Genomic DNA, 26,337 nt, shown 5'->3' with positions numbered 1-26,337 from the left:
GAGCACTATTTCGGTTGCGCATTTGTTTAATGTAAAGACGAGTTATTACTTTCAATTAGAATCTCTTCATTTTGGGAGATTTGAACTGATCTAAATCGGTTGTATATACACTGAAAGACAGAATATATATTCCTCACACCACTTAAAGTTCCATGTGCTTCCTTTCGTGCACCCCTTGGGAGTATTTGTCTAGATCCGCCCCTGACGCCTCGAACCGCATATATAGTGTCCGACAGCATTTGAAAGCAGCATCGCTGCGATAAAACGGACGCGCACAGGTCGGTTCAACAGGTGTAGACATCGGTAGACATGCAGCTGTTCTGTTGGGGAGACAGCTCCAGTGGACAGTTCGGTCCTCAGGAAGCCCTCAGCCCGGCGTCCTGGACCGTGCCCGGGGTCATTACCGACATCTGCTGCGGGGACCGACACACTTTATTCCTCACTGCGGATGGAAACGTGTTGTCATTTGGGCACGACTCCCAGGGACAACTTGGAAGAAAGAATAAAAAAGATGGAAAGACGCCAGGTGAGTAAAACAGTGTTTTAAACAGTTGTCACAGCAGGTGGCACATAGGTGGAAATATTTATTTATTTATTTATTTATTTGTTTATTTATTTTTTAGTTTAGTTTAGTTTTTAAGAAGGAATTTAACTGTAAGGGCAGGGCACACTCATATAATCTAATTTTTGCGTTCAAAAAAATTATGCCGTACCTCACCCTACCCGCACGCATATCAACAAACAAAGATAGGATACGATAGGTATTTGAGTTTTAGTTTCGTTTCATCGCTGTCCGTCCATGCAACGAAAGTGAGCTACGAGATATCTTGTGATGAGTTCACGTGCAGTTGGACATGCTGGATATTCAGGGTTCAAGGTTTGGACACGGTGAAGAGTATGCCTATCTGATGTACAACATGGAAAATATAAGTGGAGCAGATAAATACAATAATGCTGGTCTACACTGAAAATAAGTGGAAAACAAACACGGATTCAGCAAGCATGTATTTCTTTTCAGTCAACTGTAATTTTACTATGAAAATAAACACTTCTATTACTATTATATAACTATATACACCGATCAGTCATAACATTATGACCGCTGACATTAGAAATAAATAGCACCATCTTGCAACAAGACAGTGTTCTGCTGGGAAACTTTTGGAGCTGGCATTCAGTGAACATTTTCACATGATGAATATTACTACTAACATTAGAACTGAACGTTTTTGTTGTACCAGATAACTAAAATGACCTGAACTGTTGTCACATGTCAGGTCGTGTGGAGGGGCTGGGCGATGTGGTGGCGATGGCTTGTGGTCAAGACCATTGTCTGGCTGTGTGCGGATCAGGACCCGTGTTCTCCTGGGGGGCAGGAGAGGATGGACAGCTAGGAACGTTACCGCCGTGCAACAGACAGCGACCGAGGCAAGACCCCAGGGATATGCTATGGGATATGCACATCCATGAACGAAAGTCACATTTTAACCATTTGTTTTCTCATCACCTAACAGCCAGGTGCCCCTACCATTGGCTGTATCAATAATTCAAGTTGCTTGTGGGAATTCACACTCCCTGGCACTGACCAAAGGTAAGACAGCGAACGCAGTGATGGTAGATTTGTGTGTTTGTATGGAACATAGGTGAATGTCTAATGTAACGGCAACTTAGTTCCATTTTTAAAAAGTAGTTGAATCCTTGCTCCCTCCTTTATATTCATCCCCCCATCCATTTTTGTTTTCTCATCTCTCGGTGGGGTCGTGGTGACACTAAGCCTACCCTGGTATTCCAGATGTTAATATCCCTAGGAGAGGATTCTATAGCATCCTAAGGGATCCCTAGGTGTTCCTATGCCAGTCCATATACTTTATGTATCCCAGTCTGATGAACCTCCAAGGAAAGACCACTAGGTGGCATCCTCACCAAATTATCAAACCACCTAACGTGTCCCCTTTCAAGTTAAAGGATTCCTCGCAAGCTTCAGATGTCTCAACTATCTACAATCTAAGGAGGAAACTCTGCAATCAGAGATCAGCCCATTTATGTTCCTACTACTTTGGCTCTTTCCATCTGCGATTATGCTTCGGTTTAGATGTAATAAACGTAGAGGTGAAGCTAGATTCTTATGAGCATGAATGATACACAACATGAAAGGTTAGTGGCTGCACCACATGTGTGTTGCCTTAGTAGTGAACCTACCAAACTTCCTCAATGTTTACATATCATTACGAAAGAAACTGTCTATGATGCTCTTTTCACAACTGTTTTTATTTTCTGCTCTGTTTCCAAAGGGGGAGATGTCTTGTCGTGGGGTTCAAACAGTCACGGTCAGCTCGGTCTGGGGAAGGAGGTGTCAATGCTGTGCACCCCGAGTCTGGTGCACGCTCTGACCGGTGTAGCCGTGACCCAGATTGCTGCTGGAGGGACTCACTCTCTGTTCCTCACGCTCTCAGGCCTGGTGTACTGCTGTGGGGCCAATAAGTCTGGCCAGTTGGGGCTCAACAGGGTGGATGAGAAAGGTACAGTCAATATGAGGATTTCATTTTTCACAAGCAGCAGATTGACCCTAAAGGTGGAGCTCACTGGGCATTATCAGACATGTCAGTCACTTACAAAACTTCTCTAACAGGCAGGTTCAACATCTGTGCGGTGCCTGCGCTCAGACCTCTGAGAGTCTGCTTCATAAGCTGTGGAGAATCCCACACTGCTGTGTTAACAAAGGTACCAGCGTTACTGCTTCTCATCCATATATGTTGGTGTTTTTTACAGAATGGTGCAAAACTGTCTGACTTCAGAAGACCATTAATAATCCTGCTGTATAGATAATTGTCTTAACGTGCTTTCTTGTGATTCTAGGGTGGTAAAGTTTTCACCTTCGGTGAGGGAAGCCACGGACAGCTCGGTCACAACTCCTCTGCTAATGAAGTGAAACCCAGAGAGGTTGACGGTCTGGATGGACCTGCCACTCAGATTGCCTGTGGCAGGTAAAAATCATTCTGTCACTGATATATGATCATATATCATCACAGAAGTTCATATCATATTTAAATACTTTCGTATTCTGTCAAGTAACTTATTAGATCACAATTTCACAGGCATCACACCTTGGTTTTGGGATCTTCTGGTCACCTGTGGGCTTTTGGCAATGGGGCCAAAGGTCAGATTGGAAGTGGACAAGCACAAGGCAGTCTGACTCCCACATTGGTGCAGCTTCCATGGACTGAGGACAGTGCAGCGGCACCCAGTGGTATGTATGAACAGGGCAGCCGGTGTCAGATTTTAGCATATGTGTAGATGCTCTTGGTCACATTTTTCCACCAAAAGAGTAACAACAAAATATATGAGGAGATGCATTAAGTGATGAAGCACTTCCACAGACTTCTCACAGACCATTAGGTTAAACATGGTCCTTGAACAGTTTTTCAGATTGAAGCCAAACTAAAATGTTTTGTAAGGCTTTCTCACTTTCATTTGTTTAAGCAGACTTGAAAATATCAGCTGGGTGGAATACAAACTTTGCTTATTCTGCGCCTGAAAAGGTAATGTTTAATGAATTAAAAACTCAAATAATTTAAAGAGTTTTTTAGAAAAAAAACTTCCATAACTTTTTTCTTCAAAGAACCTGGAGCGCTTGCAGATATCCGGGCGCCTGGATGAGACAAAACTGCAAAGATGGCTGGCAATGAGACACAGTAACGTGGAGGCCAGAAGGTAATTTGTCACAACTCCCTGGGAGGGATCAGTGCTAACCACCAAACCACTGTGCTGCCCAGATTTTAAATATATACAATATTAACTGCTGTGTTTATAAGACTTTTCTAATTATTTTTTCTCTTTTATAGAGAAATAGCTTCAGTGTTCTCGACAACTTCAAGTCTTGTTGCAAGTTTCACAAAAGCCAGGTACATCCTCTTTAGTTTTTTTTTTAGGATATGGGATGGAAAATTTGAGAAAGTTTTAGCCAGTTATTTATTTGTTTTAATGTTATGCGTTTGATTCAGTGACCCTCCATTAGAAGCCGGGGCTTTAACTGTGGACCTTGAGGCTGCTAGCAAAGTTTTTGATCAGCTGTTGGCTGTACCATGGATCCGACAATCAGTTAGGAACATCCTTTGATGATTTAACGTTTCAGACACATGCAAATACTGCCACTTGGTAACACTGATTTATTTTCTATGCAGATAAACATAAACATCCTGGTTGGCTTGATTATTAAATCTGGAGGTGCCATCAAATCTCCAGAGATTATCCTGCTTCTGCTGACGTGCCCCCTTCTGGAAGAAGATGTTATGCATGGAGTTTTGCCTCTTGCAATCCTTATATCGAATCTCAGTGAGAAGACTCAGGCGACAATAAGTAAACAACTATAGACTTATGTTTATTTTTATACAGGAGAACACAGGAGCAGTAAATAACAACAGTACTGGCTGCTGATTGCCACGCCTCACATTTATTCCTTTGTTGCATATTCAGTTTAGGTCTTGGATTACTTTAATAAATTAAACATTTGTTTTGCAAACCTTTAAAACTTTAAACCTTTTGGCCCAGCCCTTGAGCCAGGTCATGTCACCACTCTCTGATGAGTCATAACTACTTGTGAGGCACAAAGGAGACCTACAGAATGTTAAGAAGGTGGTCGTAATGTTATGCCTGATCGGTATATAACCCCAGTTTAAAAAAAGTAAACATTTCATTTGATGAATGATTTGTCAAGTTGTCTGAGTGTATTGTGTTTGGGTTTTTATTGCAGAAAGCTGGTGGTCTTCACTGTCACCCTCCTTACTGAGAAAGCACATCATGGTCTTCAAAAATGCCCTGGTCTTCATGCTAAAAAATGGCCTCCTACTCACTCACAACCCAGGAATCAGATACTTGCTGCAGGTCCTCAAGCTACTCTACAAAGTTAGTGCAAGTTTTTTCATATTTCCAGTTATTATTCTTTCTTTATCGATCAAACGTCTAGGACTGTTAAAGTGAAACTCTATAGTGCACTGATGAGGTGATGAACGTCTGCTTTATTGTTTTAATGGATTCGTTCACAGGCAAACAAAACTGGAAAGTCCTACAAAGTCCCACTGAGCACTTTTTACGTGGAGGAAATCAGTGGGAATGTGCAGCCAGTTGAGGATGTCAGCCTTTGGAAAGCATTTTCTAAAATTGAGGTAAAAACTGTATAGTTTACATGATGTAAACCACTCATGTGTTCTGAATAGATTAGAATTTCTATTACACTGCTTTCTCCTTAAACAATTTCTTGATAAATTGTCTTTTCGTACAGGACGAGGAGAACACACCTGCAATCTTCTGCCGCTACCCATTCCTTTTCACTCTGGTTTGCAAGGTGGCAATTTTTAACATCGTAGCTCACGCATCGAAGGTGCAGTACAATTATTCAGCACTTTATAAAGCTCACTAGTATGAGCATTTATTCTAGAGAATTCCTCACATAATGTGCATTTATATTAAAAGTGAGATTTTCTGGGATCTCTTCATAACAGAGTCTTTTGTAATTACAGAAGAGGCATAATTTGGATCCTGGACAGGCTTTGTTCTGGCCTCAAGAAACTTTGGGAGATCTTCCGGAACCTGGCGCTCCCCCCATTTTCCAGCTAACTCTGAGACGAACTCACTTGGTGGAGGACACCTTCAGACAGCTCGCTGCAGCTGACCACTGTGCCTTCCAAAGGGAACTTGTGGTAAATGCAACAATAAAACCTGACCAGCTTCTGTATTGAATGTAGAAGATTCTCATTCATTCACTTCAGAGTAATTGAAGGTGCACTCCAGTCATTTCACTGGACACAAACACGGGATCTTCCAAACTCTTCCCAGCGTGGACTACATCCACAAAAGTTTCTGTTTTTTAATATACCAAATGTTATAGCTCAGACATTACTCCAACATTTCACAACCAAAACGTTTGAAAATGCTAATCACTCCATTTTAGTTTGAAATCATCAGGTTGTGTTTTCATCGAGACAAAAGTAAGTTAGCAGTAGTCTCCTACTTCTGTTTTTAAAGGTCCCAATTAGACTGTACCACATCTTCAACAAGAGCCTCCCTTGTCACCAAATGTACTGCCTTCTTTGGATTCACTGAGTGCTTGCCTCCATCAGACCAGAAGTCCTGACTCTCTAGGATCCATTGATTACCGTATTGTCCCATTGAAGAAGCCAGTGCAGCATAATATGGGCGCACAAAGCAAGAAAGATTGTTGAAAAGGTCTATTTGTTTCACATCCAGGGAAGTCACTATTTAAGCAGTTAAAGGATTTATCCCTTAAAGACGCTGGGTCTGAGCGCTTTAAGAACTGGTCCCGCAAACGTCAAGATATAGACAGGGATAGACCCTTTGACTGTATCAAACTCCAAAATGAACACCTCTGAAAATGATAACGTCTGAGTACCACCTTACTTTTAGCCATTGATGTTCATCCTTTGTACATTTATCACAATTAAGCAACCAACCTTCGACTTCTTGTTGACACCGGCACATGCACAATGTATGCCAAGTGTATGTCAGTGGTCACGTAATTTGAATTTTATGGTCTTATTTCTTAAAGTCATGTTAAAACTAAGGTGTTTAATGTTAGAAAATATAAAATATTACTGTGGGTTTAACTTCTTTACCATAAGTAAGTAAGCACTGAAGATGAGCAGCCATATGTGTCTATGTACCGATAATATTACCGACTAAAGTTGCTGAAGTAGTCCCTCCACAAAATCATGTTTTTTGATAAATATAATTACAGCTGTCAGTGATTCAGGTGTTATGTTATTTTCTTTATCCCAGGTGCAGTTTGTGGATAACAGGAATTTGTCGCTTGTCAACAAAAAGGACTTTTTCCTCCATGTGTTCAAGGAGCTGATGGATCCCAAATCTGGAATTGTCATGTACAATGAAAGCGAGACTGTGGCCTGGTTCCCTCCAAGAGTGAGACCAGCTTTTTGTCCAAAATTGTTGTCCAGATAAAGCAACACATTTCTGCCATTTTTTTACAACTAATTTATTACTCCTCTTTATCCATCCACTGAACAGCCAAAGGTGGAGGAGAAGACTTACTTCCTGTTCGGGGTTCTTTGTGGACTGGCTCTGTATAACCACAACATCGTCTACATGCCCTTCACACAAGCTCTGTTCAAGAAGCTGGTCCGTGTCAAACCCTCACTGGATGACTTGAAGGAGTTTGATCCCATACTGGCAGAGTAAGAGTGATTTAAAAATACTGTACTGCTTCCTTTTGCACATAGTAGACATTCCTCCTGTTATGAGAATTAAAAACAAAAGTATGATTAGAAAAAATAGTTACATTGAGGACATGTGCAGGTCAGGATAACTAACCTTTAGCAATGTTTACTTTGTCTTCAGGTCTAAGAGGTGTATCTTGGAGGACTACGCTCCTGATATGATCAAAACACTGGAGACTACTTTCACTGTATGTTTCCCGAGTCACAGTTTGGATCGTTTTTGTTCAGTTCTTTTCTTGAGAAGAAATAATCCAGTCTTAATATAATTATTATCTGTTACAGGTCCCCTGGTGTGGTGAGGAAGTTGAGCTTGATCCGAAAGAACCCAGAAAACTTGTTACTGGTGCAAACAGGTGTGTTTAAACAGTAATAATCAAGGAACACATACAAGTAAACAAAATAAATGCAGTTTTTAAATGAAGGTTTTTATTAGATTTTTTATCATTTCAATTATAATTACCCATTCTCATGTCGGATGAAAATCCTGCTTTCATTGGCATTGAGTAGTTGAAAACTAAAACTGAATAAACATTTTATTATTATGATGTGTTGGAGTTACTTATATATCCTCTGAATTACTTTTCTTAATAGGAAAGAATTTGTAGATGCCTTCGTCGACTACGTCTTCAACAAATCAGTGGAGAAAACATTTGAAGCTTTCCGAACAGGGTTTTTCAAAGTGTGCAACATTGATGTGGTGGAGTTCTTCCAGCCGGAAGAGCTGCAAGCGGTGATGGTGGGCCAAGAAAACTACGACTGGGACGTGTTCAAGCAGGTATGCTGAACAACAAGAATCTTGAATTAATCTAATACTGTATGACAAATGTACTTGCATTAAGTTAAATTGCAAAAGTACTTGAAATTTAAAATCTACTGATATCATATTATTAGATTATTAATAATGACACTTTAATGTGTAAGTGGCTTTTGACTGTTGCAGCCCGTTAAGTTGGATACCTTTGTACAGTCGTTCTCAACCTAGTGGTTGTCTTTGTTTTTATTTGATTATTTAAGCTGTTTATATACATATTCTGATGCTTCTGGACACATTTTCAGTCATGTTCCTGGAATCAATGGGTGTTTCAGGTCTTTCAACATTATACACCCTCATCCAGGGAACCCAGCTGGGATTGATCAGTCCTCCCATGGTTCTTCTCTCTTGAGCCATAGCCCTCTTGAGGCTTTCTTGCTGCCTGGTACTGCGGATGGCTCTTTTTCTCCTCATACCATTGATGCCAAACAGGCTGAAGGCTCTGGTTAGGGATTGGGCTGAAAAGCTCCTGCATCCAACCTCCATTGGCAGACATCTTGCTCTCTATTTAGTTTGTCAACACTCGCTGACCAGTCCCTCCTTCCCATGCGGCTGTAAGCTCTGCTTGTTTGGTGGAGTCAGAGAACAGAGCAATGTCTGGTCTTTAGGTGGTGGTCACAATGTGGTTGGGTAACTTGAGTTGATGCTCAAGGTCCACCAACAGATGCCAGTCCCTCACAGTGGCTAGGATGCTTGTAGATGTTTTTGCAGCTGGTCTTGGCTGCTTTCCAGCTCTGATGAAGGTGATGGCTTGACTCCTGTAGGTTTCGGTGATGGCTTTGGTCATGCTTCCACCTATACCTTTCCCTCCCCAGTGCCTTTGAACAGCAAGTTGGAATGTGCTCTTCGGGTTCTATGCTTGGAGCACGGTGGACATGCAGTTAACTTTGCTTTACCCCATATGTGGAGGTTTGATGAGCTAGGAAGCACATCATATACCACCTGGATGAGAGACTTGATTCTCTGTGGGTCTGCCTTCACAGCTCTGCCCATGTCACCATGTTGCTTCATTCCCACTGTCCTGAAGAACCTCTCTTCCTTGAACACCGCTCTCACCTCCTCCTGGACTAGGCGGAACTTTTCCTTCCCTTTGGTCGTATTAATGTGGAGAGTTGAAAAGAAACCCATCCCAGCTCTACCTCTTGTTATCACTCCCATCAGCTTGTTGTGATGTAACCTTGTCTCTGCCTGTTGAACAGCCTCTTCAGCCTTCCACTTCCGACCAGTTCTCATTTCAATGCCAGCCTTTGCGAAATTGGGATCGCTTCAGTCTCTGTATTGCAACACTTCCCTGGCTCTCATTACCCTAAATTCTTCTACCAAGGACTTGAGTGGCAGTTGCAGTTTGTTGTGGTGCCCATTGAGTGCAATGCTGCGTAGACTGCGTAGTCCCAACCATCTTCTTGGCTGGTTGCTGACCTTCTTCTCTAGAGTTTCCACCGTCGAAATTGGCACTTCATACATGGACACAGAATCCTTGGAAGAATCATTGCCGGTATAGCCAAGCTTTGAACTTCCCTTGCAAGTATTTACCAGCTCAGTGCACCCTCAGGGTGCTGTCAAACACCTGGCCTAAGCTCTTAACAGGCTTCTCGTGATGGTTGAGATTGTTGAACCATTGAACCGTGCCTTGTTGTCCACTTTACCTCTTCTCAGCACCACTGTTCTTGATTTGGCTGGTTTGAAGCGCATCCGTACCCACTCCATCAGCTTTTTGAGACCCAGTGGCAGCCTGGGACTTACTCTGTGGAGACTCATCACAGCACTGACAGATTGCCCTCATTGTCTCTGGCCTCTCTGATGATGTGTTCATCAAGTTGTTCTTAGTGAGGAAGGTGCTCAACCGGTTGGAGACATTGACGACGTTCTTGGCTTCAACACACAGCAGTGAGATGATGCGGCAATGGTCTATCTTCTTGAAGCTCTCCTCCTTCTGAATCCAGACCCCTTCTGCAATTCTCCACTGTCCAGGAATCCTCCCTCTTCTCCAGATGACACACAGGGTCTTTCATAAGTGCAGAAGGAGTCTAGGACTGTTCTTGTACACTTTGTAAGGCGTGTCACTTGGTCCTGGAGCAGCACTTGCTTACGCTTTCTCTCGCTGGGTCGCTTTGTGTTTCCTTCAGGTGATAATCGGTCTCCTCCTGAGAACAGACCAACTGGCCACTGTGCTTCTTCCCTAGCATCTCCTTAGTGATTGGGTTGGTGATGAATGCAGTTTGCTTTCGGGCTCTTTCACGGCAGCATCTCCAGTGCCACTCTGCCCCTAGGTTTAAAGTTATAGTGTGAGACTTACATAAATCAATGTGACATTCAAGGCCTTTTCAAACACGTTCACATAATGCCAGAACCACAGTAGTAGTGGAACACACAGTAGGCGTGTGTTAAAATCTTTGTTGCATTCATTTACATTTCTTTATATTAAATTCCAAACAGAACACAGTTTATGAAGGGGACTACCATGCTGGACATCCAAACATCCTCATCTTCTGGGAGGTGTTTGAGACAATGACACCGGAGGAAAAGAAAAAATTCCTCTGTAAGTAACAAACATTTTCCTGATAATACATTCCCTGTCGAGGACCACATCATTTTTAAAAAAAATGTTTTGTTGCCTCCAGTGTTCGTGACAGGTAGTGACCGCGTACCCTTCCTGGGAATGGAGAGCATCAGGATGAGAGTGGCCGTCTTACCCAACTCTGATGAACACCATTTGCCAGAAGCGCTCACCTGCCACTGTCTGCTATTACTGCCCATCTACCGCAGATACCCAGTCAACAAGACGATGCAGACCAGGCTTCTTGAGGCTATTAATCACAACAGAGGCTTCTGGAAGGTCACAGACTCTGAATCCTGAACTAACCACCGCTTCCTCTGTTTCTTTTGGCTATATAATCTGTCCGATGTAATGATACAGATGCTGCTTTTTTAATGTGTAACATAAGTCCTTCCTTCCTCTATGTAATAATAATAATACATTTTATTTGTATAGCGCTTTTCAAAACTCAAGGGCACTTTACAGACATAAAAATCCACACAAAAAAGAAAACTTTTTACACATTAAATAAACAATTAATGAAATACGAGAACAACTGAAATGAATGTAGGCACTCTCCAGCAGTCCATGTTGTCATTTAGTAGTTTGAGGGTAATCATCATGCGTAACTCTGCCTTCATTTGTTCTTTAATCTCACTTTTTGATGGCTGATGCCACTTGCACATGTTAAAGTTTTTTTTTTTTAAACTCCACTTCATAAATACTGCCATTGCTGCTCCTCTGACATGACAACCTCACTTTTTAGGACTTTGGATCAAGTCATTCTTTGCATTAAACAGTCTTTCCAATTAAACAAGCTTACATTTTTTATGTTCAAGTATTTAAAAGAACTCAAAACTCAGCTGTATGTTGCTTGCTTTGTACCGTAATAACCAGCCAAATAAAGTTCTTATCTCCTCTGCTGTCCTGCAGTTTATTATCATCAAGGCCGCCTCTGACAGCAGCTTCAGACGCAGAGTCGGATCTAAGGAGAGATCCAGACAAGATATTCTTTCGATCAGCCGTTAAATCGTAATGTACCGCATCATAAAGTTTAGTTGTAGGGGCACCTTTATTGTTTTAGAAGAAATAAAACCAGGCAAGGTGGATAGGGGGGCCGAAGTACATGAACCTAGAGAAACCCGTAACACAAATAGGATGGATTCATGGACTGGATCCTCCAATGAGGATCTTGTCTAGGAAGAAAAATGTATCAAGCAGGCAGACATCAGAGAGTTATAAAGGCAAAAAGATAATCCCCGGTTATTACAAACTTTGAGCTGGCATTAACCAGTAGGATTCCATCTGGGAATCTCAGTGGTCGAGAGGGCGCACAGCAGGATAATAAATAAGAGCTGTATGTAGGACAAGCCATTTAAGGCCTTAATGGTTAACAATAAACTTCTGATTAAAGCCCAATACGTGGGAAAATATGGAGGAAGCAAACAAGAGGAGTTCACACTGGTATGAAATAAGAAGTTAATAGCAGTAAAAAATTATGCTGGACATGGGTTAGCATTTAAATCCAAGTATTCACAACTCTTGCAATGAATGTCTGCAGAGGGAGATTTCTTAGTCTTTAAGTTCGTTTTATGAAGCCCTATGAGGTTTTGTGGCTCCAACGGAGACTGCTTTAGTAAATGCGCATATATAGTATTTATTTAAGCATTGGGTCAGGTGGTATTAACACCCTAAATGTCCAACTCACCATAAAGACAAAGATGGCAGCGCAGCACCAGAGTAAAGAGAGATAATACGCTGGCCTCCCAAATAAAAGCCCGGCTACGACACTGACGATCATCCTGGAGAAACCGAGACAGGAGAGACAAACGCAGTGGCACATTAGACGTGACAACCGTAGAAGGCGGAACTAAAAGCACATCTTTATCATTATTTACATTTAGCAGATGGAAGCAAACTCACCTCGTGCATGTAGGGGAAAACGAGAAGGCCCAGCTTCTTCCCCACGTACACCGTGTCCACAGCAAGGTAGTATTTCAGTTTAGAAATCGGGATGAACCTGTCCAGCTGCAACCAGCAAGCACAAATACTTACACCCATGATGGAGTGTGTTATTTCTATAGACATTGAATTCTTGTGATTTTCTGCTAAGCATGTTTTACTTTGAGGATTCAGAGATCATTTCAGCAGAATGATCGAAAAGAAATATCGGAGAGACAGTCTTACATTCTTGTCCACCATCTCCCTCCCCTGGGAGGCCAGCGCGCTGCCATAAGCCATGGCCAGGTTGGACATGGGGTCGGACAGGATGGATGGTCCTGGAAAGCCTGCTGCTTGAGGGCCGGCCTGAGGATTCCTGCACACATGACAAGAAAGCGAATGTTTAAGTTTGACTGGATTAATACAGGACACAAAACATATACCAAGCAGTAACATGGCAAATATTCATGATTCATTTGAAAAGATATAAACTGTAAAAAACTTCATATTTCACTTTCTTACTTGCACCAAGGTTACACAATGACATTTTATTAAATAGTTTCAATATCCAGCTAAGTTTCAGGCTGACTGGCAGGGCTCCCACCTGTAGCCTGCCTGCGATCCAGACCCTGCTCCACTCGTATCCTCAAACAGCTGGCTGCCATCTGGACTTTCCACAGGGTTGTTCCTTAGACGCATGCTAGGCTCTGTGTGAAAAAGAAAAAGATTAGGAATGGGGCAGTGTCAAGACATGTACCGTAGATATATACTTTTATTTACTTTTAGGAGTGTTTTGAAGGATGCATGAAGTGGGAAGAATTAGTAAAGCAATCAAACACAGCCACAATGAAAGTCCCCCCTCCCAGCTGTCCAAGTTGTATTAAAATTCATGGTCATTTAAGACCAGGCAATATCTATCACCAACTGCCGACTCATATATGTCTGGATTTTGTTTAGTTTGAGTTAAACTGTCAACATATACACTACCGATCAAAAGTTTTAGAACACCCTAATTTTTCCAGTTATTCATTGCAATTCAAGTCATGCAAGCCCAATGAATAGCTTGAAATGGTACAAAGGTAAGTACTGAACGGCCAGAGGTTAAAAAAGGGAGGGTTTGGTTACCCAAAACTGAAAAATAATGTACATTTCAGAATTATACAAAAAGGCCTTTTTGAGGGAACATGAAGTGGGTTAACAATTTAAAGCTGTTCTGCAGCAATGAAGGTTGAATCAGCCTTGAAAGCTGGTGCTGCTAATTCCTACAGGTGTTCCAGCTTTTCTTGATTACTTACAACCACCTCTGTCTGCATAAAAGCAGTGTTGGAACATACTGTGGTACCAGACCCTCATGAGCATCAGGTGAACAGTATTGTACTCCAGAAAGTAGTGTGTTGCTATAAAAATGGTGAGAAATAGGCAATTAGCAATGGAAGAGAGACAGACCATCATAACACTTAAAAGTGTAGGTCTTTCCTACAGGGAAATTGCAAATAAAGTCAAGGTGTCAGTGAGTACAGTTTTCTTCACCATCAAAAGGCACTCAGAAACTGGGGGAAACTCTGACAGGACCCAGTTGTGGCTTTGGCAGACCCAAAGCCACAACTCAGAAAACAAGTTTCTGAGTTAACAGCTTGCGGGATAGGAGGCTCACAGGACAACAGCTTCAAGCACAGCTTAATAGTAGTCAAAGTAAGCAAGTCTCAGTTTCAACTGTGAAGAGAAGACTTCGAGCTGCAGGTTTGACGGGACGAGTTGCGGCAAGAAAGCCATTGCTAAGATGTCAGAATAAGACAAAGAGGCTCTCCTGGGCTATGAAACACTACCACTGGACTACTGAAGACTGGAAGAAGGTGTTATGGACTGATTAATCAAAATTTCAAATCTTCGGTTCATCATGCAGGATCTTTGTATGTCGTCAAGTAGGCGAGAGAATGGTTCCACGGTGTCTGACATCAACTGTCAAACATGGAGGAGGAAGTGTGATGGTCTGGGGCTGTTTTGCTGGATCCAGGGTCAGTGACTTGTACAGAGTGAGGGGCACCCTGAACCAAAATGGCTACCACAGCATTCTGCAGCGCCATGCAATACCCTCTGATATGCGCCTAATTGGTCAGAGGTTCATCCTACAGCAAGATAATGACCCAAAACACAAATCCAACCTATAACAAAACTACCTCAGGAAAAAAGAATGGCCAGCACAGTCTCCAGACTTAAACCCCATCGAGCTGGTTTGGGATGAACTGGACAGAAGAGTAAAAGCCAAGCAACTTACAAGTGCTACACATTTATGGGAACTTCTGGAACATACTTGGGAAGGACTTTCTGAAGAATATTTGATTTCTATTGTAGAAAGAATGCAACGAGTGTGTTCAGCTGTTAAATCTGCCGAAGGTGTCTACTTTGAGTCAAAAGTTTAGAATACATTTTGGTCTTTAAATTGATTCCATGATTTCTCTTTCAACACAAATTGCTTATTTGTTCTTTGCTTTCATTTCAGACTGCAATGACACAATAAATTGAATAATTTTCAGTAAAAGGAAAAATGGAAAAAGTGTGGTGTTCTAAAACTTTTGTCCAGTAGTGTATATTGAGAGAGAATATATATTCCTCACACTACTTAAAATATCTGTGCCTCCTTTCTTGCTCCCCAGAGAGTATTTGTCTAGATCCGCCCCTGATTCTTGCCTCGAACCGCATGTATATTGTCCGACAGCATTTGAAAGCAGCATCGCTGAGATAAAACGGAACTCGGTTTATCAGGTGTAGACATCGGTAGACATGCAGCTGTTCTGTTGGGGTGACAGCTCCAGTGGACAGTTCGGTCCCCAGAAAGCCCTCAGCCCGGCGTCCTGGACCGTGCCCGTGGTCATTACCGACATCTGCTGCGGGGACCGACACACTTTATTCCTCACTGCGGATGGAAGCGTGTTGTCATTTGGGCACGACTCCCAGGGCCAACATGGAAGAAATAATAAAAAAAATGGAAAGACGCCAGGTGAGTAAAACAGTGTTTTAAACAGGTTGTAATAGGTAATTGTTTTTTTTTTTTTTTAGTTAAGAAGAATTAAAATATAAGGGCAGGACACACTCATATAATCTAATGGTTGCGTTCAAAAAAAGTTATGTTGTACCCCACCCCATCCGCATGCGCGCACGCATATAAACACACAGATAATTATTTAAGTTTCAGTTTCGTTTCATCTCTGATTATCCATGCAACGAAAGTTAACTACGGGATATCTTGTGATGAGTTCACGTGCAGTTGGACATGCTGGATATTCAGGGTCCAAGGTTTGGATACGGTGAAAAGTAGGCCTATCTGATGTACAACATGGAAAATAGAAGTGGAGCAGATAAATACAATAATGCTGGTCTACACTGAAAATAGGTGGAAAACCAACACAGATTCAGCATGTATTTCTTTTCTGTAATTTAACTATGAAAATAAACATACTTCTATTACTTTTATATAACTATATACACCGATGAGCCATAACAATATGACCACTGACATTAGAAATACATAGCTCTGACCATCTTGCAACAAGATAATGTTCTGCTGGGAAACTTTTGGAGCTGGCAAAAAAAAAAAAAAAAAACTGAACGTTTTTGTTGTACCAGATAACTAACATGACCTGAACTGTTGTCACTTGTCAGGTCGTGTGGAGGGGCTGGGCGATGTGGTGGCGATGGCTTGTGGTCAGGACCATTGTCTGGCTGTGTGCGCATCAGGATCCGTGTTCTCCTGGGGGGCAGGAAAGGATGGACAGCTAGGAACACTACCACCGTTCAGCAGACAGCGACCAAGGCAAGACCCCAGGGATATGCCATGGGATATGCACATCCATGAACGAAAGTCACATTTTAACCATTTGTTGTCTCATCACCTTACAGCCAGGTGCCCATACCATTAATGTACCATACCATGCCTATATCAATAATTCAAGTTGCTTGTGGGAATTCACACTCCCTGGCACTGACCAAAGGTAAGACAGCGAACGCAGTGATGGTAGATTTGTGTGTTTGTATGGAACATAGGTGAATGTCTAATGTAATGGTAATTTAGTTCCATTTTTAAAAAGTAGTTGAATCCTTGCTCCCTCCTTTATATTCATCCCCCCATCCATTTTTGTTTTCTCATCTCTCGGTGGGGTCGTGGTGACACTAAGCCTACCCTGGTATTCCAGATGTTAATATCCCTAGGAGAGGATTCTATAGCATCCTAAGGGATCCCTAGGTGTTCCTATGCCAGTCCATATACTTTACTTAACTTAGCTGGCTGAGTCTGATAAACTTCCAAGGAAAGACCACTAAGTGGCATCCTCACCAAATTATCACACCACCTAACGTGTCCCCTTTCAAGTTAAAGGATTCCTCGCAAGCTTCAGTTATCTCAGCTGTCTACAATCTGAGGAGGAAACTCTGCAATCAGAGATCAGCCCATTTATGTTCCTACTACTTTGAGTCTTTCCATCTGCGATTATGCTTCGGTTTAGGTGCAATAAACGCAGAAGTGAAGCTAGATTCTTATGAGCATGAATGATATACAACATGAAAGGTTAGTGGCTGCACCACATGTGTGTTGCCTTAGGAGTGAACCTACCAAACTTCCTCAATGTTTACATATCATCACGAAAGAAACCGTCTATGATGCTCTTTTCACAACTGTTTTTATTTTCTGCTCTGTTTCCAAAGGGGGAGACGTCTTGTCGTGGGGTTCAAACAGTCACGGTCAGCTCGGTCTGGGGAAGGAGGTGTCAATGCTGTGCACCCCGAGTCTGGTGTACGCTCTGACCGGTGTAGCCGTGACCCAGATTGCTGCTGGAGGGACTCACTCTCTGTTCCTCACGCTCTCAGGCCTGGTGTACTGCTGTGGGGCCAATAAGTCTGGCCAGTTGGGGCTCAACAGGGTGGATGAGAAAGGTACAGTCAATATGAGGATTTCATTTTTCGCAAGCAGCAGATTGACCCTAAAGGTGGAGCTCACTGGGCATTATCAGACATGTCAGTCACTTACAAAACTTCTCTAACAGGCAGGTTCAACATCTGTGCGGTGCCTGCGCTCAGACCTCTGAGAGTCTGCTTCATAAGCTGTGGAGAATCCCACACTGCTGTGTTAACAAAGGTACCGGCGTTACTGCTTCTCATCCATATATGTTGGTGTTTTTTACAGAATGGTGCAAAACTGTCTGACTTCAGAGAACCATTAATAATCCTGCTGTATAGATAATTGTCCTAACGTGCTTTCTTGTGATTCTAGGGTGGTAAAGTTTTCACCTTCGGTGAGGGAAGCCACGGACAGCTCGGTCACAACTCCTCTGCTAATGAAGTGAAACCCAGAGAGGTTGATGGTCTGGATGGACCTGCCACTCAGATTGCCTGTGGCAGGTAAAAATCATTCTGTCACTGATATATGATCATATATCATCACAGAAGTTCATATCATATTTAAATACTTTCGTATTCTGTCAAGTAACTTATTAGATCACAATTTCACAGGCATCACACCTTGGTTTTGGGATCTTCTGGTCACCTGTGGGCTTTTGGCAATGGGGCCAAAGGTCAGATTGGAAGTGGACAAGCACAAGGCAGTCTGACTCCCACATTGGTGCAGCTTCCATGGACTGAGGACAGTGCAGCGGCACCCAGTGGTATGTAGGAAACATTTTAGATTTTAGCATATGTGTAGATGCTCTTGGTCACATTTTTCCACCAAAAGAGTAACAACAAAATACATGAGGAGATGCATTAAGTGATGAAGCACTTCCACAGACTTCTCACAGACCATTAGGTTAAACATGGTCCTTGAACAGTTTTTCAGCTTCATGCCAAATTAAAATGTTTTGTAAGGCTTACGGTGTTAGAACTAAATTTCTAATTTTCATTTGTTTAAGCAGACTTGAAAATATCAGCTGGGTGGAATACAAACTTTGCTTATTCTGCGCCTGCAAAGGTAATGTTTAATGAATTAAAAACTAAAATAATTTAAAGAGTTTTTCAAAAAAAAAAAACGTTCATAACTTTTTTCTTCAAAGAACCTGGAGCGCTTGCAGATATCCGGGCGCCTGGATGAGACAAAACTGCAAAGATGGCTGGCAATGAGACACAGTAACGTGGAGGCCAGAAGGTAATTTGTCACAACTCCCTGGGAGGGATCAGTGCTAACCACCAAGCTACTGTGCTGCCCAGATTTTAAATATATACAATATTAACTGCTGTGTTTATAAGACTTTTCTAATTATTTTTTCTCTTTTATAGAGAAATAGATTCAGTGTTCTCGACAACTTCAAGTCTTGTTGCAAGTTTCACAAAAGCCAGGTACATCCTTTTTTTGTTTTTTTTAGGATATGGAATGGAAAGTTTGAGAAAGTTTTAATGTTATGCGTTTGATTCAGTGACCCTCCATTAGAAGCCGGGGCTTTAACTGTGGACCTTGAGGCTGCTAGCAAAGTTTTTGATCAGCTGTTGGCTGTACCATGGATCCGACAATCAGTTAGGAACATCCTTTGATGATTAACATTTCAGGCACGTGCAAATACTGCCACTTGTAACACTGATTTATTTTCTATGCAGATAAACATAAAACTCCTGGTTGGCTTGATTATTAAATCTGGAGGTGCCATCAAATCTCCAGAGATTATCCTGCTTCTGCTGACATGCCCCCTTCTGGAAGAAGATTTTGTCCATAGAGTTTTGCCTCTTGCAATCATTATATCGGATCTCAGTGAGAAGACTCAGGAGACATTAAGTAAACAACTACAATGATGGCAAAGAATTTAACCCAATTTATCAGACACAACATTATGACCACTGACAGGAGAAGTGAATAACTTTGACCACTTTGTGATGATACAATGTTCTGCTGGGAAACGTTTGGACCTGGCATTCGTGTGGATGTTATTTAGACATGTACCATCCACCTAGACCAGACCAGACACCCCCACCCCATAGCAACGACACTCGTTGATGGCGGAAGCCATCCCCAGGAGGATGCAGCCTGAGACAGACACACACACAAAAATGGTTTAGGAAGAACACACAAAGTGTTGACCTGACTTCCAAATTCACTAGATACCAAACTGATCGAATATCTGTGGGGATCCATTGAAACAAGACTGACCCATAGACAACTTGCCTCTGCTCAACCCATAGTACCCAAAGCGGGTGGTCATAATGTTATGCCTGATCAATGTATAACCCCACTTCAAAGAAAATAAACAAATTGTGTGAATGTATTGTGTGTGTTTTTTTTTTGTTTTTGTTTTGTTGTTGTGCAGAAAGCTGGTGGTCTTCACTGTCACCCTCCTTCCTGAGAAAGCACATCATGGTCTTCAAAAAGGCCCTGGTCTTCATGCTACAAAATGGCCTCCGACGCACTTACAACCCAGGAATCAAATACTTGCTGCAGGTCCTCAAGCTACTCTACAAAGTTAGTGCGAATTTTTCAAATTCTTTTCATATTTCCAATTATTATTCTTTCTTTTATCGATCAAACGTTCCTAGGACTGTAAAGTCGTAGGACTGTTAAAGTGAAACTCTATAGTGTATTAGTGCAACTAATGAGGTGATGGACGTCTGCTTTATTGTTTTAATGGATTCGTTCACAGGTAAACACAACTGGAAAGTCCTACAAAGTCCCACTGAGCACTTTTTACGTGGAGGAAATCAGTGAGAATGTGCAGCCAGTCGAAGATGTCAGGCATTGGAAAAAATTTTCTAAAATTGAGGTAAAAACTGTATAGTTTACATGATGCAAACCACTCATGTGTTCTGAATAGATTAGAATTTCTATTACACTGCTTTCTCCTAAAACAATTTCTTGATAAATTGTCTTTTCTTACAGGACAATAAGTACACGCCTGCAATCTTCTGCCGCTATCCATTCCTTTTGAGTCCGGCTTGCAAGGTGGCAGTTTTTAACATCGTAGCTCACATATCGCAGGTGCAGTACAATTATTCAGCACTTTATACAGCTCACTAGTATGAGCATTTATTCTAGAGAATTCCTCACATAATCTCTATTTATATTAAAAGTGAGATTTTCTGGGATCTCTTTATAACAGAGTCTTTTGTAATTACAGACCCGGCATAATTTGGATCCTGGACTTGCTTTGTTTTGGCCTCAAGAAACTTTGGGAGATCTCCTGGAACCTGGCGCTCCCCCCATTTTCCAGCTAACTCTGAGACGAACTCACTTGGTGGAGGACACCTTCAGACAGCTCGCTGCAGCCGACCACTGTGCCTTCCGAAGGGAATTTGTGGTAAATGCAACAATAAAACCTGACCAGCTTCTGTATTGAATGTAGAAGATTCTCATTCGTTCACTTCAGAGTAATTGAAGGTGCACTCCAGTCATTTCACTGGACACAAACACTGGATCCCACACTTCCCAGAATGCAACGTGGACTACATCCACAAAAGTTTCTGTTTTTTAATATACCAAATGTTATAGCTCAGACACTACTCCAACCATTCACAACCAAAACGTTTGAAAATGCGAATCGCCCCATTTTAGTTTGAAATCATCAGGTTGTGTTTTCGTCCAGACAAAAGTAAGTTGGCAATTTTTGGTAGTCTCCGCCTTCTATTTTTAAAGATCCCAATTAGACTGCACCACATCTTCAACAAGAGCCTCCCTTATGTAACGCCTTCTTTGGATTCAATGACCTCTTGCAATCCATTACAACCAGTCAAAGACCTCCACCTGATCAGGAGTCCTGACTCTGTAGGATCCATTGATTACTGTATTGTCCCATTGAAGAAGCCAGTGCAGCATAATATGGGCGAACAAAGCAGGAAAGATTGTTGAAAATGTCTATTTCTCTCACATCCTATCCCTATTCAGTGAAATATCTATTTAAATAGTGTTTTTTTTCTCTAATCTACACAACTGTCGAGAATGTTTAAAAGAAAGGATTTATCCCTTACAGATGTTTGCTTTGAGCATTTTAAGAACTGGTCAAAGTATAGACAGGTATAGACTCTGTATCCATGTATCAATCCGCAAAGTGGAGACCTCTGGAAATGATAACAGACTCAGGTGCTCAAAACAAGTCTGAGTACTAGCTGGTCTTACTTTTAGCCACTGATGCTTATCCTTCGTAACATTTTCCACATCTAAGAAACCAGCATTCGACTTCAACCCTCGACATGCATGCTGTATGCCTGGTGTATGTATGTAATTTGCTTTTTATGGTATTATTTCTGAAATCATATTAAAACTAAGGCATTTTATGGTAGAAAATATAAAATATTCAGTGGAGGATGGTGGTGAAATTTGGTGGGTGGGCTAACAAATGCGTAATACCGAATAAATAGTTAACACAGCACCAAAAGGAACATCACCTACAATACATACAGTTACATCAAGTACACCATACTTCTATAGTGCTCTACATCTTGGTCAGACCCTTGGTTCAGGACCCCTTAACGAACCCCTTAATGACTTAAAGCTGCGACTGAAATCAAAGAACATTTTCAACTTCTCAAATTTATTTGAAAATGTATTGAAAATTAAATTAATAATAATAAAAGTATCGTGCAGTTTGGACCTGAGACAGTAGAATATAATATCACAGTATGAAAACACCAAAAAACTAAAATAATGCAATGATAAACCAAAACGACCAGCAAGTGGCAGGGAACTATTCCCTTTTACCCTCAATTAGCTGCCAGTTTGCTCTTCAAGCATTAATCATGGCTGACATGACAATCACAACATTTCACTAACAGACATGCAAAATATGCCAATTAAAAAAGTGCAACTTCTTGGAAATATATTAACAAAAAATTAGATAGCTGTAATTATGTAGCTTTAGCTGAGAATCTTCACTGACTGAAACTATGAAAACCAACACTGCACAATGGAAAGAAATCCATTTCGAGTCTAAAGATCCTCACTGGGACTTGAACCGGTTGACCAATGACCAGCGGCCTGAGGGCTGACTGGATTCAGCCCAAATGATCAGTGAATGACGGGGGCGTGGCATGACACCTGTCAATCACTTACAAGAATTAATGAATGGAAGTGGACCTTTCTCTTGACTTTTTGGCGCTGTTGCTACCTTCAGTTTCACCAAAATGTAAAGCAATCGGTTATTATCTGTTAAGTTATTTAAAAATAATTTTCTTATCTTTCTTTTTTTTCTTTTTTTTTTTACCGACTAAAGTTGCTGAATTAGTCCCTCCACAAAATCATGTTCTCCGAAGTGTTTGGATATATATAATTGCAGCTGTCAGCGATTCAGATTTTATGTAATTTTCTCTATTCCAGGTGCAGTTTGTGGATAGCAAGCGGGAGTCGCGGGTCAACAACAAGTACTTTTTCCTGCATGTGTTCAAGGAGCTGATGGATCCCAAATCTGGAATTGTCATGTACAATGAAAGCGAGACTGTGGCCTGGTTCCCTCCCAGAGTGAGACCAGCTTTTTGTCCAAAATTGTTGTCAAGATCAAGCAACACATTTCCGCCATTTTTTTTTACAACTAATTTATTACTCCTCTTTATCCATCCACTGAACAGCCAAAGGTGGAGAGGAAGACTTACTTCCTGTTCGGGGTTCTTTGTGGACTGGCTCTGTTCAACCGCAACATCATCTACATGCCCTTCCCACAAGCTCTGTTCAAGAAGCTGGTCCATGTCAAACCCTCCCTGGACGACATGAAGGAGTTTGATCCCATACTGGCAGAGTAAGAGTGATTTAAAAATATTGTACTGCTTCCTTTTGCACATAGTAGACCAGCCTCCTGAATTAAAAACAGCAACTAACCTCTAGCAATGTTTACTTTGTCTTCAGGTCGTGGAGGTGTATGTTGGAGGACTACGCTCCTGATATGATCAAAAGAGTGGAGACTACTTTCACTGTATGTTTCCCAAGTCACAGTCTGGATCATTTTTATTCATTTTTCTTTCTTGAGAAGAAATATTCCAGTCTTAATATAATTATTATCTATTACAGGTCTTCTGGTGTGGTGAGAAAGTTGAGCTTGATCCGAAAGAACCTTGTGACAAGAAACCTGTCACTATTGCAAACAGGTGTGTTTAAACAATAATAACCAAGTAAGCATCAGTGTTTGCTCACAGCGGCAACACAGATTTAGTCTGATACTAAATTTGAACATGTTTATTATATTTCTGTTGTGTGTCCAATGTCATCCTGACTTTTATGCATTTCATTGGCAATGAGTCGTCAAGGAGTTGAAAACTAAAACTGAATACACACTTGATGTATTGGAGTGCTGGATGTGCTGGAGTTACTCATATATCCTCTGAATTAATTTTCTTAATAGGAAAGAATATGTAGATGCCTTCGTCGACTATGTCTTCAACAAATCAGTGGAGAAAACATTTGAAGCTTTCCAAAGAGGGTTTCTCAAAGTGTGCGACATCGATGTGGTGGAGTTCTTCCAGCCGGAGGAGCTGCAAGCGGTGATGGTGGGCCAAGAAAACTACGACTGGGACGTGTTCAAGCAGGTATGCTGAACAACAAGAATCTTAAATTGAGCCAAAATGGAGATGCTGAGAATTATATTTGAACGCTCATTTTAAATTCAGTTATTCAGAATTACCTAGTTCCTCCAATTTACTTCTTGAATGAAGCATTTTATGGTCCTTTCATTTCCCACATGGTTGTATTATTGTTAAATGCGTCTTCACAATTTTAAGCTCGACAAATAAAGAGGACTTAAGGAAAAACGCTTTAAAGTAACTTCATATATATGTAACATGACATGAAATCAAGTGAAAAACTTGTATTTTTATTTTGGAATTGAAGGAAAAAGTTTTTTAAATTTAAAAAGGACTGATATCATATTATTCGATTATTAATAGTGACACTTTAATGTGTAAGTGGCTTTTGACTGTTGCAGCCCATGACGTCGGATACCTTTGCACAGTCGTTCTCAGCCAAGTTGTTTGTATTTGATTATTTAACATCTTGGGGCCTTAAATTACTCAGACGAAACTATTCGAAAAGGTTTAGAGGGAAACTATTCCTGGATTCTGAGATTAAAGTGACTTTAATCTCAGAATTCTGACTTTCGAGTTTAAACTCTGACTTTAATCTCAGAATCGTGAGATGAAAGTCAGAATTATGACTTTCTATGTCAGAATTCTGAGGTTAGTCAGAACTCACTTTTTTTCTCACAGTGGCCCTAATCCTCTTCCGTAAGTTAAAGAGACTGAAAACTTAAGATGTGAAATCTTAATTAAATACATCTGTCAGATAGATGCAGTGGAGTAAAAAGCAGTTACACTTAAAGTTAAAGTGTGGGACTTACATAAATCAACCTGACGTTCAAGGCCTTGTCAAAGAAGTTCACATAATGCCAGAAAGGAAGATTCTACAGTGTAAATAAATGAAATAAATGTCTTATTTTCACCATTAATAGGCCTATAAATGCTATTGCCAGTGTCCGTCGATATGTAAAAGGCCCTCACTTAAATATCCCAGCGTCTACTTACCTTGAATATCTTAACAGGGCCTGTAAAATGCTTTGTAGCCCAATCATCTTATCAGTCACGGAGCTGTGGTTGTCTTCGTCTCAGTCAGAAATCAGTTGACATCCACTTCTTCCTTTTAATCTTCTGTTCCCATAACTTTCTTTGTTTTTGTTCACTGGGGAAATGGTGGAGTTTCCACCCTGTTTTCCCTATCCTGTGGTATATTTTCCCTTAATTCATCTTTATTCTCTGTTGTTGCCACTTCTTTATGGGTGAATATTGGTTAGATGTATCTAACATGGTGCCCATGAAACACGTGACCAGCTCAGAACCAATCAGCAGACGGGAAAGGTCAGACGGTCCATTCCCAGACTCTCTAATACACAGCTCTGCACAAGCTGAGCTTTAAGTTGTGCACCAAAGACAAATTAACTTAGATGATTTCAAGCATGCACACACATACCGGTAGTACGTGCGACACTTCATTTTAACCTTTTGTTACGTTCATCTTTTTATTTATTTAAAAAACAGAACACAGTTTATGAAGGGGACTACCATGCCGGACATCCAAACATCCTCATCTTCTGGGAGGTGTTTGAGACACTGACATTGGAGGACAAGAAAAAATTCCTCTGTAAGTAACAAACTTTTTCCTGATAATACATTCCCTGTCAAGTACCTCATCAGTTTTTAAATTTCCTTTTCGTTGCCTCCAGTGTTCGTGACAGGCACTGACCGCGTACCCTTCCTGGGAATGGAGAGCATCAGGATGAGAGTGGCCGTCTTGCCCAACTCTGATGAACGCCGTTTGCCAGAAGCGCTCCCCTGCCACTGTCTGCTGTTACTGCCCATCTACCGCAGGTACCCAGTCAGCAGGACGATGCAGAACAGGCTTCTTGAGGCTATTTATCACAACAGAGACTTCTGGAAGGTCACAGACACTGAATCCTGAACTAACCACCGCTTCCTGTTTCTTTTGGCTATATAATCTGTCCAGTGTAATGATACAGATGCTGCGATTTTAATGTGTAACGTAAGTCATTCCTATATGTAGGCACTCTCAAACAGTCCATGTTGTCATTTAGTAGTTTGAGGGTAATCATCATGTGTAACCCTGCCTGCATTTGTTCTTTAATCTCACTTTAATTCTCACTCACGATGGCTGATACACATGTTAAAGGTTGTTTTTATTTTTTTTAAACTCCACTTAATAAATACTGCCGTTGCTTTTAGCCGTCACTGCTCCTCCAACATGACAACCTCACTTTTTAGGAGTCTTTCCAGTTAAATAAGCTCACATTTTTTATATTCAAGTATTTAAAAAGAACAAAACTCAACTGTATGTTGCTTGGGAAATA

General features: G+C 41.3%; 3 protein-coding genes across 5 annotated transcripts; 2 read left to right on the top strand and 1 right to left on the bottom strand.

Moving 5' to 3' along the window:
• The first annotated feature begins 202 nt into the window (after positions 1-202).
• On the top strand, positions 203-11,514 carry LOC125013217 (probable E3 ubiquitin-protein ligase HERC4). 2 transcript variants are annotated; one of them, XM_047593676.1, is made up of 23 exons: positions 203-526; positions 1,278-1,428; positions 1,515-1,591; positions 2,292-2,519; positions 2,630-2,721; positions 2,857-2,984; positions 3,096-3,247; positions 3,481-3,539; positions 3,620-3,711; positions 3,843-3,902; positions 4,002-4,098; positions 4,182-4,356; positions 4,751-4,902; positions 5,043-5,162; positions 5,279-5,377; positions 5,517-5,696; positions 6,793-6,933; positions 7,039-7,205; positions 7,369-7,435; positions 7,530-7,600; positions 7,839-8,022; positions 10,495-10,597; positions 10,680-11,514. In XM_047593676.1, exons 1-23 carry the CDS (start codon positions 310-312, stop codon positions 10,913-10,915), a joined length of 3,048 nt encoding a protein of 1,015 aa, XP_047449632.1. In that variant the 5' UTR covers positions 203-309; the 3' UTR covers positions 10,916-11,514. The 2 variants fall into 2 exon arrangements, with proteins under 2 accessions (XP_047449632.1, XP_047449633.1); XM_047593677.1 differs by having other exon boundaries at positions 206-526; positions 3,484-3,539.
• A 244-nt stretch (positions 11,515-11,758) lies between these two features.
• On the bottom strand, positions 11,759-13,240 carry LOC125013853 (protein YIF1B-like). The gene is made up of 5 exons (XM_047594760.1): positions 13,140-13,240; positions 12,782-12,911; positions 12,518-12,622; positions 12,390-12,396; positions 11,759-11,790 (listed from the first exon to the last, which is right to left on the bottom strand). Exons 1-5 carry the CDS (start codon positions 13,232-13,234, stop codon positions 11,759-11,761), a joined length of 369 nt encoding a protein of 122 aa, XP_047450716.1. The 5' UTR covers positions 13,235-13,240.
• A 2,032-nt stretch (positions 13,241-15,272) lies between these two features.
• On the top strand, positions 15,273-26,230 carry LOC125013216 (E3 ISG15--protein ligase HERC5-like). Of its 2 annotated transcripts, none has more exons than XM_047593675.1 (23): positions 15,273-15,533; positions 16,196-16,346; positions 16,433-16,524; positions 17,234-17,461; positions 17,572-17,663; positions 17,799-17,926; positions 18,038-18,189; positions 18,436-18,491; positions 18,574-18,665; positions 18,797-18,856; positions 18,934-19,030; positions 19,112-19,286; positions 19,816-19,967; positions 20,146-20,265; positions 20,382-20,480; positions 20,620-20,799; positions 22,812-22,952; positions 23,060-23,226; positions 23,334-23,400; positions 23,496-23,572; positions 23,827-24,010; positions 25,511-25,613; positions 25,696-26,230. In XM_047593675.1, exons 1-23 carry the CDS (start codon positions 15,317-15,319, stop codon positions 25,929-25,931), a joined length of 3,066 nt encoding a protein of 1,021 aa, XP_047449631.1. In that variant the 5' UTR covers positions 15,273-15,316; the 3' UTR covers positions 25,932-26,230. The 2 variants fall into 2 exon arrangements, with proteins under 2 accessions (XP_047449631.1, XP_047449630.1); XM_047593674.1 differs by having other exon boundaries at positions 18,433-18,491.
• The last annotated feature ends 107 nt before the right edge of the window (positions 26,231-26,337 follow it).

This window comes from Mugil cephalus, chromosome 9 (genome assembly GCF_022458985.1).
Source record: "Mugil cephalus isolate CIBA_MC_2020 chromosome 9, CIBA_Mcephalus_1.1, whole genome shotgun sequence".
Taxonomy (NCBI): Eukaryota; Metazoa; Chordata; class Actinopteri; order Mugiliformes; family Mugilidae; genus Mugil; species Mugil cephalus.
The sequence above is the reverse complement of the archived record's forward strand: the minus strand, read 5'-3'. Positions and strand labels throughout refer to the sequence as shown.